This window comes from Meles meles, chromosome 5 (genome assembly GCF_922984935.1).
Source record: "Meles meles chromosome 5, mMelMel3.1 paternal haplotype, whole genome shotgun sequence".
Classification (NCBI taxonomy): domain Eukaryota; kingdom Metazoa; phylum Chordata; class Mammalia; order Carnivora; family Mustelidae; genus Meles; species Meles meles.
This window is the reverse complement of record NC_060070.1, coordinates 113,062,161-113,079,255: the sequence shown is the minus strand read 5'-3', so window position 1 is coordinate 113,079,255 and position 17,095 is coordinate 113,062,161. Positions and strand designations below refer to the sequence as shown.

Below are 17,095 nucleotides of genomic sequence, written 5' to 3'. Positions count from 1 at the left end.
ACAGGCTGGCTCCCCACTCCCTTTCTGGTTTCATTTCTTCCCCAGAACCAACCGCAGCCTCTTCACCACCACCTCCCTTAGTGCCTCTACGATATCAGGAAATGGATGCCTCAAGACCTTTTACTTATTGTTTTTTCTGCTTGAAATGTTCTGTCCCCACATATAACTGTGCCTCATGCTCTCAAGGCACTCAGGTCTATATTGAAATATCACTACTTTGATTAGAGGTCTTCCATGACTATCTAGTCTAAAATGACTCTTTTTATCTTCACTCTCTATCCCCTTACCATGGTGGATTGCTTTATTTCTTTTCATATCACTTCTAACCACTGGACATGTTAGATGGTACTTGTTTGACATCTGTCTCCACTATAAAACCTAAGTTCCGGGGCACCTGGGTGGCTCAGTGGGTTAAAGCCTCTGCCTTTAGCTCAGGTCATGATCTCAGGGTCCTGGGATCAAGCCCCACATCGGGCTCTCTGCTCAGCAGGGAGCCTGCTTCCCAGCACACGCCCCACCCCCGGCTGCCTGCCTTTCTGCCTACTTGTGATCTCTGTCTGTCAAATAAATAAATAAAAATCTTTAAAAAAACAAAACAAAACATAAGTTCCATGAGAGCAAGAATGTTGTCTGATTTGTTCCCTGAGAAATTCTCAGAACGTAGAACAGAACATAGCACATTTTTATTGAAGAAATGTCTAAGGCCTCTTAAAGCCATAGACCATTATAATGATACTTGGAAGCACCTAAAATAGAGTTCTCAGTTGGGTGGAAGAGGGCCCCTGAGTCGTATGTCTTGCTTACCACTAGAGGGTTTGGATACAGCCTTTGTCAGTAATCTCCCCAGCACTTCCACCCCCTTCCAGTGTTCTGGAATAAGAAGATCATAGGAAATATTATGAGATAATATCTATTAAATGAGAAGCAATCGAAGAATTCATAGTGCTGCATTCCATTCCAAATCATAGTTTAAAACTATGTTCGAACTATTTATCTTCTCAAGGGAGTACCATTAAACAAAACAAAACAAAACAAAAAAAACCAAAAAAAAAAGAAAAAGAAAAGAATTTTTTTTAAAAAAACAGGTATTTTTAGTTTTTCTCTGTGATCTACATAAAGACACCCCAGTTGTTTCACGTGTCTAGCAAGAAAGAGCAGTAGAGAGCCAGATAGAGGAGGTAGGATCTGACACTGTCAGACTCAAGTCTAGCAGACTGAACTAACGTCAGGTGCTACAGATAAGCAAAAAAAAAGACAGTAAATTGTGTGTATTCCTCAGGCTTGGTGTCATCTGACTACAAGTATCTGATTTTTAAGGAAAGTTAAACAAGTGACAGAGACATATGAACCACAAAACAGAGCAGTGACCGAAAGGAAAATAAGTCTAGAAAAGAGAAGCCACCTTATTGTATAAATATATCATCAGATTGAAGGTTGGTTTCTCAGTTGAAGAACAGGATATTCTACGACAGAAATGATTATATTTATTAGTGAGTCTAAGAAATAATATAGATGTGATGTTGACGAGACAGCATTGTGGAGAGAAAAGAGATGTCAGAATTGTATTATGTCATTCTTCAGATTGAATTTGGATTCAATTTCAGAAAATATCAAGTATGAATGTTCATTCTGAAGAGCCCAGTATTTTGTATTTCTAAACCAAGAATAGATGGTGATATTTAGCTTGGCAAAGAAAAATGTCTTAACTTTAATGTTTTCAAGACACTAGCTTTATTGGATTACTGGGGAAGAACTGAAACTACTTTCCAGAATCATATCTCTTAAGGTTTATACACAGGGACAACTTTCTTTTTTCTTTTCAATTTAATTTATCTGACAGACAGAGATCACAAGTAGGCAGAGAGGCAGGCAGAGAGAGAGGGGGAAGCAGGATCCCTGCTGAGCAGAGAGCCCGATGCGGGGCTCAATCCCAGGACCCTGGGATCATGACCTGAGCTGAAGGCAGAGACTTTAACCCACTGAGCCACCCAGGTGCCCCATAGAGGGACAACTTTTGAAATTCCTTTACAGCTTATAATTACAACATTCTGTATTTTGAGATAGTATTAGTCTGAAAAAATTCCCTTTTTATTTGATACTGTCAATTTGGAATATTTCCTAAAGAACAGTTGTGAGACAGTAGTTAGTGGGTGTATCAACATTCATCTATGCCAACTAAATCCTTGGAGATAATTATATCAAAATGACAAGGGACTAATCCATGGAAAGCAGATAAAGAGTTCAGAATTTTAGATCCTGTTCATCGTGTCTGAACTTTTCCTGGAGAACTTTTAAGTTATATCATCAGCAATCACCAAGGATTTCTCATAAGTCTTAATAACTCTGATCTTCATTAGCAATAGATATTAGCTATAGGATTCATTTTGAAATATTCTTTCTCTCCCAGTAATTATATGTCATTGATCTTATTCTGCCCTGTTTTGGGATTCTTTATGCTTACTACCTCTGACTATTCTTACTCTGACACTTGCTGTATCTTTTTTTTTTTTTTTTTTTTTTTTATTTGACAGAGAGAGATCACAAGTAGGCAGAGAGGCAGGCAGAGAGAGAGGAGGAAGCAGGCTCCCCACGGAGCAGAGAGCCTGATGCAGGGCTCGATCCCAGGACCCTGAGATCATGACCTGAGCCGAAGGCAGCGGCTTAATCCACTGAGCCACCCAGGCGCCCCACACTTGCTATATCTTTATGGGGTTTTTTTCCCCCCTCAACATTAATTTTTATTCTATAACTTATATAAACCTTCATCTAGAATAACATCTAAGTTTTATTTGAACACAAAATATATTTCTTAATCTGGTTTATTGCTGTACCTAGAGATCTCTCCATAGCCATATATAACAGAAAATTAACTGATATTTAATTGACACAAAACATTGTATTAGTTTCAGGTACATAACATAATAATTTGGTACTTATATATTGTGAAATGACCATGGCAATAAATCTAGTTAACCTCTATCACCACATGTATTTATAAGTTTTTTGTTTTAAATAAGGGCAACATCTTACACCATTTCTTTCTTATTACTGTTCTGATAGTTGAAAAAAAAAAATCTTTATGGCTTTAACTATCATTTATATGCAGTTGATTATCACATATATATATGATAAATTTGACTCCTCTACTAAAGCCAAAGACCACATTTCATTTTTTCACTTGAAGGTTACACTTACATCTAAACATTAATATGTGAAAGACCCTCGCAGATATTTGTTGAATAAATATAATCACATTTCTTTCTGACACCTTAAGTTATGAAATATTATCATTTTTGCCTCAGACCTCAAATTCATAACTATGATTTGGCTTCTATTCCTACTACCACTAACTCAAGTCTTCCTTATTTCCTACATGGATTGTAAAAGGCCTTCCAGTTTCCACATTTTAAGTCTTTCTCAAAAAGAAAATTCTATTTCTGCTCTAACATAATCTCTTACCAAGCCCACCTCTCATCAGGTCAAGCTTTGGTAGCTCCCTATTGTCTTCAGAATTCAGAACCATCTTACACCATGTCTCACCACACTTCTCCAATTTTATTTCATTTTTCTTTACTTCTGTACATATGTATTTTTATCAAAATAAACCACTTATCTGCTAAGCACAATCTCAACTTTGAAACTCTATACTGTTTCTGTTAAAAGACTGTTCTGGAATGTAACCATCTCCTTGCCATTCATTCTCATGTTGAACTGTCAACAATCCAGTCATCCTTCAAAATCTACACTAAATGCTTCCTTCTTTGATAATCTCTAGATCCTTAATACAGAACAACATCTCTTGAAAGGAATTTCTGCATTTGGTTTATATGACACATACCGAAGTGTATTTTATTTATTTATTTTTTTCCATTTATTTTTTCAGCGTAACAGTATTCATTGTTTTTGCACAACACCCAGTGCTCCATGCAAAACGTGCCCTCCCCATTACCCACCACCTGTTCCCCCAACCTCCCACCCCTGACCTGAAGTGTATTTTATTTATTAATGTAATTCTTTTATGTCCTAAATGAGGCTGCAGTCCCCTTGCAAGCCAGAAATTAGTCATTTATTTTAATGACTAATTAAAGGTTTTGCTTATAGTAAAAGATAATTTTCTTTTGATTTTAATTGAACAGAGTCAGTGGGCTAGCAACATGTAACACATTACTATCTTCCTTGAATTCAGTTAGATGAATACAATTCAAGTTCTAAGTCCAAAACAATTAACTTCTAAAGAACAATCTATTCTTACCAACAAATAAAGTAGATATAAAGGCTACTTGAAGTTATTGTGGAAAATTGATGGCTAAAAGCATAATAAAAATTATCAAACACTTTGCTAAAGGGTTAGACAAATTTTTAGAATCCTGGAAATCCATTAGAGCCACATGGCTCTAATCATGGCAGATCTCACACATTCTAGTCTGCCTTGGAACACAAAATGCTGGGCCAGAAATAATGTACTTTTTTTCACTTTCAGTGTTCACTTTCTTTGCTTTACGTGACTGCCTCCAAAAATCTTATCTTTTTTGCAGAAGTCTAATTGCTATTCTTTGATTCTAGTTTATACTGTAATAAATATTAAAATGGTAAAAGAATGAGCAGTTTTAAGAAAGAGATAGTGGTTAGCAAGACACAGGGAACATGAAGGCTAAAATACAGGAGGAGTTTCCAGAAAGTTTTTCCGACAGGAGTTTCAGGGACGTGTTGAAAGAAACACAGGGCTGCAAGGGACTGAAGATAAAATGCTTACAGAGAAAGAACAGAAAGTAAGTTTAAACAACTCTTCAAAGAATATTTTTGTTGAAGAAAAACAACTTTAACTTATATTAAATAATATTAAGATATAGTCCCCCTGACCTAATTGATAACAATAATATTTTTAAAAAATACATCAACAAATTCATGTCTTTTACTAAAACAAAAACCACTTACTTATGCAGTATATTTATAACATGTAGAATACAATTTTGCAATAAACTGAGACATATTACAAATTGGAATCTCTTTGTACCGTATCAATTTTTCATGTTCATTCATTTATTCAATAACTATATAAGCTATTTATGTGTTTAGTCTTTAGTAAGTGCTCATTAATTTTCATTTATTATAATTATATCTCTATTTTGAATGTCATATGCATACATGAATATGAAAAATAAGTATTCTGCTTTAAGCCCAATTATTTTATAAATACCCAGTATATTTTACAATTCTTAGCTTATTTAATATCTTTGTTCATAGAATAATTTTTCAAGCTTTGTATTACCTTTCTACTTTCTTAAGACCATAAGTCTTTTGAGAAATTGATCAAAGTTACGGACCTGCCCCCTCCAAAAATGAACATGAATGCATTTATACCAAAATGTTCATAGGTTTTTAGCATAAAATAGCATTTCATTTATTAGAAGCTGATGCAGGTAGGGACATTTTTCAGAAAAAAATAAACTTTAAAACTTCATTTCAACTAATTCTGAAGAAAATCTTTCTAAGATATGTCATTCATTTTCTTGCCATCTTACTTAGATTATAGACACTTTTATCTTGATGAATAGAGGCCATGATTTTAGACATTAAGTGTCATTCTAAGTCTTAGAACTGGTTGTTCCTACAGCAGGGGCTCCATAATCTGCTACATTATTTCAATATAGCTTTGTCCTTATTGTTTCAGCATTTCAGTATTATATTTGCTATACATGTGTTTCTAACAACACTATCTCTGCTTCCAACTCGTTCTATCTAAATCAGGAACCAGAAAACAGAAATGCTGAAGCAATATTTAAAGTTGAAATAAAACAGACTATCAGCAAGGTTCTGAGACCTTCTTACTACACTCTATGGTCTTTATGATACTTATTTTTGGCTATTCAACTCTGTCTTTCTTCAGGAGCTCACCTATATCCCAGAAAAGTGAGGTGGCAATACATCTAGGCTTTATGGGAAAAAAATATCTCTTTAAGAGACATGATGATCTCCTGTGGTTTTCTTTAAATAGTCTTAATCCAACACACCCTGTAGAAAATAAACATAAAGAATAAGCATCCTTTCTTAGTTACCTAGTATCTATTTATTATTCATTAGCTGTGTGTACATGTGTGTTTAAATGTGTGCACAAATCAGCATGTGTGTGTGTGTGTGTTCAGGATAATAAGCTTAATGTTGGGTAATTAAAATTTGTACTTAGGATGTAAGACAAATGACAACTCTCACATTTCATAATTTGCTACTGTATCCTCTGTGTGTGTCCTTGTCCAAAAACTTCTGAAATATCAGACAAAACTATATAATGATGTTTTACATATGCTAGCCCCAAATTGAATAACATGAAGAATATGAATAGTTAGTAATTATTATTTGTATTATCCAATTTGATCGTAGTGGATTGTGATGGTTAATTATATGTATCAACTTGACTGGGCTAAGGAATGCCCAGATAACTGGTGAAACGTTATTTCAGGGTGTGTCTATAAGGATGTTACTGGAGATCAATATTGAATCATAGACCAAGTAAAAATCGCCAACAATGATGCGGGTGGGCAATCACCTGAGAGCTGAAAAGAACACAAAGGCAGAGGGTGGATTTGCTCTCTCCTTGAGCTGGGGTATCTATCTCCTGCCTTCAGACATTGGTGCTTCTGGTTCTAGGGTCCTTCAGGTTTGGCATGGAACTGCATTATCAGCTTTCCTGACTTTCAGCTTGCAGACAACAGATGACAGGTCTTCTCAGCCCCCATAATTGCATGAGCCAGTATCCCCCAAATAAATCTCTTCCTATATATCAGCTTATGTCTTATTGGTTCTGTTTCTCTGGAGAACCTAACTAATATATGGATACACTTTGGAAAAGTCCAACATGTTATTGAGAATAACCTTCATCTAGTCATTAAATGATAAGTCAGTCTCTGGGTAAGTATTGGAAGGAAATCAACAATAAATAAGATCTCTTTGTATAATAACATTGTATAATAATATTTGGGGTATTTATTCACAGAATATAACCTTTTTAAAAAACATAATTAGTTATACATAAGTGATCAGAAGACCAAATCACACTGTCCTTATGCAAGACTGAAGACAGTATAGGACAATATTGGCTTTACCTGCAGTACTAAATTGCTTTGAGTTCCTATATTTAATACACGTCTTAAAGTTTAGCAATGATAAAGGAAGTAGGCAAACCTAGAAAAGAGAATCTTAATGCAAAAAATACACAAAGTTTTCAAATACATAATTTTGGCAAGTTGAAAGGAAGGTAAAAAGTAATAAATGTTTATAATTTACAGAATTTTTGTAGTAAATTATACTATACTGTAGAGGATTTCATACACTGCTATTCAAACAGTGTGCTTAAGTCCAAATTGAAGTTTACTGACTTTGAGATGGGCAGTCCTTTTTTTACAGCTCTTTTTCCAAACTGAATAAAGGCTATGTATCAATTTGATACTTTCTTTAAGGATTTTTCCATTATTTACTTGAGAGAGAGAGAGAGAAAGCACACACAAAGGAGGGGAGAGATCTTATGAGTCCCTATAGGACTAAAATACCTTCAGAAGGAACCAAGTGTGAAGTGAATGATTAAAAGCCTTAATATATATATTATATATATTATATATAAAATATATAATATGTTTATGTGTTCTGTAGTAGTTGAACTCCCCCAGTTAATCACTCCAAAAAGTTAGGTATCTTCCTGATCCAAAATTAAAGCTTAAACATGTCATGAATAAGAATCTGAGGCAAGCTATGTTTATTTAAAAACATTATCTATACTTCAGTGGTCTTTAGGTGAAGACTACTAAAACATGAAAAATGACAGAAAATCTGAATCACAACAGCATTATGAGAGGAAACTTCTAAAGAAAAGAAAAAACTGTAAACCTATATCAGCTCAGTGCATCTAATATTTGAAAGACTATTTCGGTACTCTCATCATGTTTTTTACTACGAAGAGTAAAAATCTGCTATTTGGTTAACATTACTGTTGTTGGCTCAGTGTAATTCTGGTGCTGAAAAATGTGTGTAGGTTTTTCTCCTCTGTGTAATTCCTCCCCATTAGAGACAATTATTAATTATTGATTATTACTGATGCACGCTGGCAATACAGAATTCGCTACAGAGGGATGGGAGAGAGTCATTGTGCCTGGGAGTCACTCAGGAAACTAATGCAGCAGCAAGAGCACCATGACCTTGGAAGGTATCCCGAAACACGCTACAGCCTGTGCTGATTCAGCACATCCCTGGGATACCTACCAAAAAAGTAACTTGGCATCCTCATGAGCAATGTATGGAAGATTATGAAGACCCATTTAAAAAAACAAACAAACACTCAAGAATATACATTATATATTTTCAACATTAGGTCAGACACCAATGAACATCTGGCAAATGGAAAAAGTAGTACATATTCCCCTTTACATGTACATGTGCAAATACAGACAAGATAAACACCCTAGGAATCCATACAAATGTGTGTCTCTGTGTGCGTGTGCAGGTGTGTGTATAATGTGTATGTGGTTGGGCCTATCTAAAAATCAGACAGTAAGTATCCATAATACATTACTTACATATACCTGAAGATATGAGCAATGGATATGACACTTAGAAATATATGGCACAGATACCTGCAATTTTTTTTAATTTCAGTAAGATTTGGGGAAAAAAATCCTATTTCTTACCTACATTTCCAGTCATTAAGTATGAATTCTGAAAGGCCATCATCCCCATTCCAACAATGTGTATAAAATCTTCAATCACCTGCATTAACTCTATTGAGCCAGGATAAATCTACAAAAAGAAGCAAAGATTGGAAGGAATAAAAAGTCTACATAATGGAATATGTAACTGGAATAAGAAAAAGTACATAACGTGGTCATAAATGAGCTCTGATTTATTTGAAGGAATTTCTGCAACTGGCAGCAGTTGTATTTTTGAATCACTAATTGAGAACGATACCAGGTGTCACACGGCAAGAACTTTGAAGGTAATATGTAGTGATTACTCCTCCATAAATCTAAGGAAACTAAAAATATCTAACAGATTGTATCCTTAGAAACTGCCCATCTTTACTTTTGACAGGATCCTTTCCCCACTTAAATATAGCATAGAACAAACACTGACATTTGGGGGCTTTTCACATTTTTTACTTAGCATCTATATGATGGCCACTGAAAGAAAAAAGCAATTATTATTGCCATCATGAGAATACTGAAAAACTAGTAAGTTCACTGGAAAGTAGTTTTTGTACCTTGGGAGAAACATTTACTTCTACAACTGTAATAGCTATTGAATGAATAACAATGTTGGCAATAATTCCAGGATCATGATAATAGCTGTAGTGTGGGTGCTTCACCGGTACGTGCACATAGCAAACCTAACACCACCGCCGCCTTACACGCTGCCAACGGAGGAGTCTTTGCTCAAAGACACCCTGATTCTGGCCCAGGGTGTGAGAAGTGAAGGTCATTTAGAAGGTCAGATGAAGGTTACTCTGTATCATCCATTAACATGAAGCTAAGCATTATCCTAGACAGTCAACCTGTATTAGAGAATGACATTAGAGCAGAAAGTCTTTTGAAGTTAGGCTCATTTCTTTTAGCCATTCAGCACGACTGCCCCCTTGGAGTCATGAAAAAATGAAGTGGATTAGAATTGTAGTGGCCTTGTCTTTACAAAGGCTGGTGCAGGAGGGGAAAAGACAGTCTGGTTAGCAGAGAAGTATACAGTCAGAGGTGGAAGGGAACTGGAGTAAAAGGGAGCCACGCTGGGCAGGGTGAACTGCAGGTGCAGTGTGTAATGTTCACAGGAGGTTGTGGCTGCGCCCACGAAAATTCAGACACTGAGAATGCATCATATAGGTACATATACTTGCAGACATGAACCGTGGCTATTACACTTAGAAATGTGTAGCATGGATACTTGTACTTTTTTTTTTTAATTTGGGGAAAATCTGGGGAGAAATGTTATTTCTTATCTATTTCCAATCATTAAATATGAATTCTGAGAGTTCATTGTCATTATCACTCCAAAAATCTGCATGAAACTTCCATCAGCTCCAAGCTTTCTGCTACTACTGTATTTTTTCTGCTGTTTCTGTGTAGGTGTATATGACTATGTGTTGTGTAAGGGTAAATATAGATTAAGGAGTCTTAATTCTCCCTGCTGAAAATGAGAGACTCCCTCTCCCAGCTCCATATCCTTCATTCTTCTTCTTAAAGCATTTACTTTTGAAAAATAGTAATTGTTAAGTTCTTTCTCTGTCTCTTTGAAATGTATGTAAATCTTTTTAAAAAGCTAAATAGACTCTTACAGGGAAGACCTAGGGATGTCTTTCAGAGAGAGAGAGAGGTGGTAACAAGGAAGACAGGGTCTCTACCTCTCAGTTTCTATGGGAGGGGAGGAGCGTTAACTTTCAGCAGGCACCTCGCTCTAAGCTGCGAAACTACCTGCATGAAGATAGAAAAAGCTTATTTTCCCCTCCTTGGATAAAGCCAGTTAACTAACAAGTGGTCACCCCATTACCAGTTGAATTTAAGATGAACTATGTGCGGCAAATGGGGTTTGCCCTTTGTGCCACAAACCTGGAGACTCATTTACCACGTGGCTGCCATTGTAGTAATACCTTTCAGTAAAAGCTATAAAACAGTTGTCGTTGTTGTTTGACTTCAAGTAGTTACCTCTATTTACTTCTTTTCAAGCAGTTGTCTTTAAAAATGCATTAAGGATTATCACTACTGAAAAAAATATTTAAAAGGTAAGAATATAAGTAAGTCAAAATCACAAGTAAAGGGATGGATTAGGGATTCAGGGTATTCCATTGACGAGGAGTTGTACACTACTCGCTGTTCGTTCAAGTTGGGACCTCACAGTAAATAATGCCACCGATGAATTGCAGTCTTGTTTAAAAAAGGGGATTATACATTTACTCTAAATATATCCATAATTAATAGTCTCCTGCATTCTGGAAAGATGTGCTTAGCCTCTGCAGCTGTATTCTAGGAAAAGACACCATTTCCTTCCAGTGAGTGAATGAGGCTCTCCTCTAGAAGAAAGCCAAGGACAAATATATAATTCAAGCTAGCAGAAAAAGATAGATTCAGGGTCTTACACTGAGGAGTGCTCTTTTTTCTTCCTATGGCCAGAAGCACAGAATTTGCACCTGATAATGAGGTAGACCCACACTGGACTATTTTTAGAGCCCCTATCATAACAGGAATAAAGGGCATGCTTTGCTCCTGAAGGCCAAGAACATGATTATAAGGGGAGAAAGGGATAGATGGTTCACTTGAACCTCAGAAAATATTATTATTTTCAAGATTGCACTCTTCTCTCAGAATTAGCAAAGGTCAAGTAGAAAACTTAAAGAATTTTAATACACAGTTATATTAAATTTCCACAAGAGTTTTTAAAACATGCTTATTCTCCCTCTCTTAACCTCTAACCCACTTTTTCTGTAATTTGTGGGGGGAAAGTGTTATTAACCATACATAGTTAGTATAGCACAAATGGCAGTGAAAGGTATTTTAAAAGAATAATTAAACCAATAAGGCCACTTGCTATGCTGATCATGCATAGCAGGAAGAGAAGAAAAGCAGAATTCAAATTTTCTATGAGAACTCATTTTTACAACTCTTGGCTTTGAATCCAAATGCACATCTGTGTATTTGATCCAGATTATACATAGTGTTGCAGTAAATGCAAGGGATTTTACTTCTTATTACCCCATAGTTTGGTTTGTAATGTATGCTTTTGGATTTGCTGTTTCTCCCATAGTCTGTAGGCAGGAAAGAAACTGGTTGCTAAGGCATATAGTTATTATGTATTGCTACCTCAAAGTGAGAAATTACTCAGCCTGTTCAGTTTTTCCCACATTTATAACATCATTCAGCCCACTGATTGTTAGGACAAAAGAGATCACTTATTTTCTTTAAAATTAGTATAATGTAATCTAGGATGACTTTTATTATTTTTTTAAAGATTTTATTTATTTATTTGACAGAGAGACACAGCAAGAGAGGGAACACAGCAGGAGAAGTAGGAGAGGGAAAAGCAGGCTTCTCACTGAGCGGGGAGCCTGATGTGGGGCTCCATCCCAGGACCCTGGGATCATGACCTGGGCCAAAGGCAGAGGCTTAACGACTGAGCCACCCAGGTGTTCCTAAGATGACTTTTAGATGCCTCCTTTTATGTTCTTGGGACAGCAAACTATTAATATTTTTTAACATTTCCTTATTTTTTAAGGAAATATTAAAATATTTTCCACGTACTTTTTAAGCTTTCCTTAACCAATTTTAAGTTTTGAAACGGCTCCAGACTTACCTGTTGTGCATCCTCCCATTTTTCCTTGTTTTCTTCATCTAGAAGGTTGCTAACTATTTGGAAGAAGTTCTGCAAATTAAATTGGATAAGAGATTTAATGTTACATGAGGAATCCACTTTTCAGGAACATCCATTTGAACTGACTGTGTGGTAAGGGTATAAACACTTTGTCATATTGCTTTATAACCCTAACATACTATTCTAGAAGATCTCTGAAGGCCCTTCCTTGGTACCATACTTCTGGGATTTCTCTATCACTTCACATACACACCTCAGAAAACACCAGAATAGGTAAAATACTTGGGTTTAATTACAACGATATCTTCCATTATAGTCTCTGTATTGTATTCTGTTGTACTATCATAAAATTATTCCTTGCAAATGAGTTTTCTTCCTTTGGAAGTGAAAATCCCTTGTGTATGTCTAATTACAAGCTATCCAGTTAATTGTGAACCATGATAGCTAGTTATACTGCTGTTCTGAAGAACACTGTAGTGAAGACACAGGCTGTGGGAAAGGCTGAGGCATGTGATAGTCTTCCTCAGTTGGATCCTGGGTCTGCACTTCCTGGTTGTTTTTCTTTAACTTTTACAATTGCCTCTTACAAAGATGACATGGGATTTTCCAAGTACCTGGCATATAGCACATGGTTATATGCTCAATAAATCCTAGCTATTTCAAATAATCATTCTTTATTCTGCCTTTTGCCAGCAAGCCAAAATGGAAGAAGGAATAGACACTGTAGCAAGTTCCTATTCAAGGGCCAAATCCTAGTCATCATCCTTGTGGGCTAACTGCTGAAGACCTATTGGCTTGACTTTAGTCTAGCAGTATCCCTGATGAGTTTCTGGTTTTCCCTTTCCGTGCAGACAGGTGTGTTTGGGCTCTCATACACAGGCAGAGACTCAGCTGAGTTCATCTGCGTTAGTGCCCATTTGACACACAAGGGATCTTGATCAGAGAGAGACCTTTCTGCCCTCCCACGCTACACCATGTCTTCAAAACTCAGAGGCTAGGTGAAGATCAGAGTGCCTGTTGAAAATGAATAGTGACTTGGGGTCACAGGCGACCTAGGAAGTGCAAAGTGAAGCCGTGACATTTATCTTAAGCTACATGGATAGCGGCCCCTCTGTTGTGTCCTCAGAGCCCGTCTCTTCTGTTTGGCTTGTATGTAATTTCGCAGGAGCAATGCCTCATACTGATACATCAGCTCAGGAGAAGACCCCGTTGAGGGGGAAATAATCACAATTTTTTAGCCTCATCAGCCTCCCTCCCTATCCAGCTTTTCAAAGAAGGTCTTTCTTCAAATTCCAAATAAAGTCACCTGTTTTTAGAAGAAAAACAAAGCTGCTTCACTTCCTCTTCTCTTGTGCTTTGAAGCTGTGAGTATCTATATTTAATTGCCCTATTTGTGCTATTTATTTTAATAGTTCTCAGTAATCACATGGTTGAAACATGTTTCAAGTCATAACCTCTATAAAAGTTACAGAATATTTTACGCAGCTCTGGAACAAATTGCAAGTCTGTTTTAGACCTGTTTTCAATTCGTTTAACCTTTTCGTGCTACCAGACATTTTTTTTCCACTTAAAATTTCCTGGTTGGAGTGATAACATTTGAAGGGCTTAGTCCATTGAGCTGTAACTCTACCTACGGGCAGAAAGAATTAACCTTCGGTGTTCTCCAATTGCCTATGGCTGCTTAACTCAGTAGGGGACATGCTGCTAATGAGGCAAAAGTTGTAGATTTCATCCCTGTCCATGCCAGTTAGTGGTGGTGAGGTCCGCGGCTGTGGTCTGCATCCTCACCCCTGCTAGCTTTCATACACGGGCATGCCACCACTAACAAGAGACACCAAGAGAATGGGAAGCAATTTGTGCAGATGTGTATCCATTTCTGAGAAAACATTTCACAAAGCAGGTTTTCCTGATAGTGGGTCAGTGGCTCTGCGCTGTATATGAAGGCCAGGGAACAGACATGACTCCTTGACCAAAGCGATATAATCAGAGTTCAATTTTTTTTTCTTAAATTGCCAAAGGGCATATATGAAAAATACAAATTACTAAAATATACCTTCAACTAGGCAAACAGTATAAGACATGTTTTTGTATCACCTTCCAAGGCAATATGTTGGACTTCATTAATCAGGGTGGAAAAGAAATACAGAATAAAGTTCTCCTTTCTCCCTGTTGCCTGGACGGGAAATGATCTGCCATGAAATCATGTGGGGCACAGTGAGCTAAGCCTGAAAATCCAAGGAGGGGGATGGGGGGCACTTGCGGGAAGACTTTCTTATTCCTCAGTGTACCCTCAGTACACACAATGCCTTGTCCTGGGCCGGTATTTAATGGAGCCCTAACTTAAAGGAAATAATGAAGTCACGCGGCCACTACACCTCAGGCTCTAGAACAAAACTCAAGCATCATTCCCTTGAGCGGACCCTGCTCTCATCCCTCTATCAAATCACTTTGACATTTGCTCAAAGATCAGACCGAAAAAAGAGTAGAATCAAACTGAACAGTATTTTTTGAGAAGGAGACATATAACACTTTAGGCACTTGACTAATTTTTTTTTAAAGATTTTATTTATTTATTTGACAGAGATCACAAGTAGGGAGAGAGGCAGGCAGAGAGAGAGAGAGAGAGGAGGAAGCAGGCTCCCTCCCAAGCAGAGAGCCCGATGCGGGGCTCGATCCCAGGACCCGGGGATCATGACCTGAGCCGAAGGCAGAGGCTTTAACCCACTGAGCCACCCAGGCGCCCCCACTTGACTGAATTTTTGAGGAAAGTCTGAGGCAACTTCTCTGAGAGCAGATGTATGGCTTGCTGGAGTTCTTCAGGAACTCTGCTCATTCTGGCAAGATCTCTCTTTTGGTGACTTATGGGTCAGGTCACTTATGTTAGACCCTGAGCTGCAAATGACAAGAGGTTTTTGCTTTGTTTCCTTTTATCAGCCCCAATCTCTATGACCTAGACTGTTCTGAAAAATTAAGTGTCCTTGGCCAAAGCTGTTTGGAGCTTCAGCAGGGCAGACCTGGCTCCAATGTCCCCCCACATTCATTAACTGTGTGGTTCTAGGCGAATGTTGCCCACCTCTGCACTCCTTCTCTAACTTGTACAATAGAAACCAGAGATAATGCCTGCCTGCCAGAGCCATAGTGAAACTTAGAGCTAATTCCTAGCACACAATCTGACACACGGTAAGTGCTCAATATATGGCAGCTTTATGGTTTTATTCCCTCCGTGTTATCTTTTTTATGACTGGTGGCATGATTTGTATTTATGGCCACATGACGGCAAATCTGCCCCATAAGGCTATTACAGACTCTCACAACCCAGGGTGCTCTCTCCTTCTCTCTTTTATAGCCTCTTTCTTTCCAGACAGTCTGGGGAGCACAGAGCTTATTCACCACTAACTTCAGGGCCTATCATTTGTCCGGAGAAAGCTCTCCTTCCTAAGAAATGTACTCAGCTGGGAGGGTTTTCAGTGTTGTTATTATCGGACAATTACTACGTGAGAGGCATTGCACAATTGTTTGCTGGACACAAAGGTTGGGGTCACGACTCCTCACTTATTCTTTGCAGCGAGTTTTATGAAAATCAGTGCAGTAAATGTCTGTTATGAAGAGAAGCCATAAATGTTTCTGCCACATTCAAAGTACAAGTCCTAGGTTTGGCCACATGAGACTAAAAGCCACTCTATTTTATGGAAAGTGGTAACTAATTATTTGTTTTACATCCGATTGGCTTCTGCTTGACAAATTTCTCATGTATTCTATAAAATTTCTATAAACATACTGAAGCATATATGAGGATTTAGATTTTGCTGAAGTCCTTGTGGGAACAGAGCTGTATAGGAAGCTAGTGATTTGAGATAGCTGAGCTCTGGGAAACATGTTTTCCTTCTCTCTTTTTTTTTTTTTTTTTTTTTTTAAAGATTTTATTTATTTATTTGACAGATAGAGATCACAAGTAGAGAGGCAGGCAGAGAGAGAGAGAGAGGAGGAAGCAGGCTCCCCGCCAAGGAGCCCGATGCGGGGCTCGATCCCGGACCCTGGGATCATGACCTGAGCGAAAGGCAGAGGTTTTAACCCACTGAGCCACCCAGGCGCCCCTGTTTTCCTTCTCTTAACCCATCAACAAAATGCTTGAGCACTGAGAGACGAAGACAGGCCCTAAGGAATAGATTTAATAATGTAGAACTGAAAGTTTTAAGGATTCATGATGGTCTTTAAGGAATCGTGATGGTCCTGACTAGAAACATGGGAGGACCATAAAAAGACATAAAGGCTAAACAAGGAGTCAGGGACAAGCCATTAGGATAAGGATGCACAGAGCAGGATGGGCCATTGACTCTCCAATCTGGAGAGATATTGATAGCTGCAAGGCCATGCATGATTTAGCCCATTCTTACAGCTCTGGCTGTGCCTTAAGCTATCCTGTACCACAGTCTTTATATTACAGGTTCATTAGACTTCTTCATGCATCCCAAACTTTTCCGTGCACAATGCTGCTCTCTTTCCTTGACGGCTCTATCTCCTGTTCTTCACCTGAATAACTCTTTCTTGTCCTTCATGTCTACATCTATATGCAATTTCCTCAAGAGGGCTTTATCAGATCATCACCACCACACTAAGTTTTCAGGGGCTGCATGGTTTTTTTTTTCCTGATTTTAATCAGTGAACATTTTTATTTTTCATTTACCAATATCTTCTTCATTCAAAATTAACCAAAAAATCCATGGACAAAGGAAACTATCAGTTCATAGAAGGAATCAACTAT

At 37.5% G+C, this 17,095-nt stretch overlaps 1 protein-coding gene across 5 annotated transcripts in view; it reads right to left on the bottom strand.

Annotated features, from left to right (window-relative positions):
• Positions 1-17,095, bottom strand: part of ADGRB3 (adhesion G protein-coupled receptor B3) — a 743,702-nt gene that overhangs the window by 342,868 nt on the left and 383,739 nt on the right. For all 5 annotated transcript variants that reach the window (XM_046006643.1, XM_046006639.1, XM_046006644.1 and 2 more), the window contains 2 exons: positions 12,316-12,384; positions 8,676-8,784 (listed from right to left, as the gene is read on the bottom strand). In XM_046006643.1, the coding sequence (XP_045862599.1) occupies positions 8,676-8,784; positions 12,316-12,384 (178 nt within the window). The remainder of the gene's footprint in view (positions 1-8,675; positions 8,785-12,315; positions 12,385-17,095) is intronic.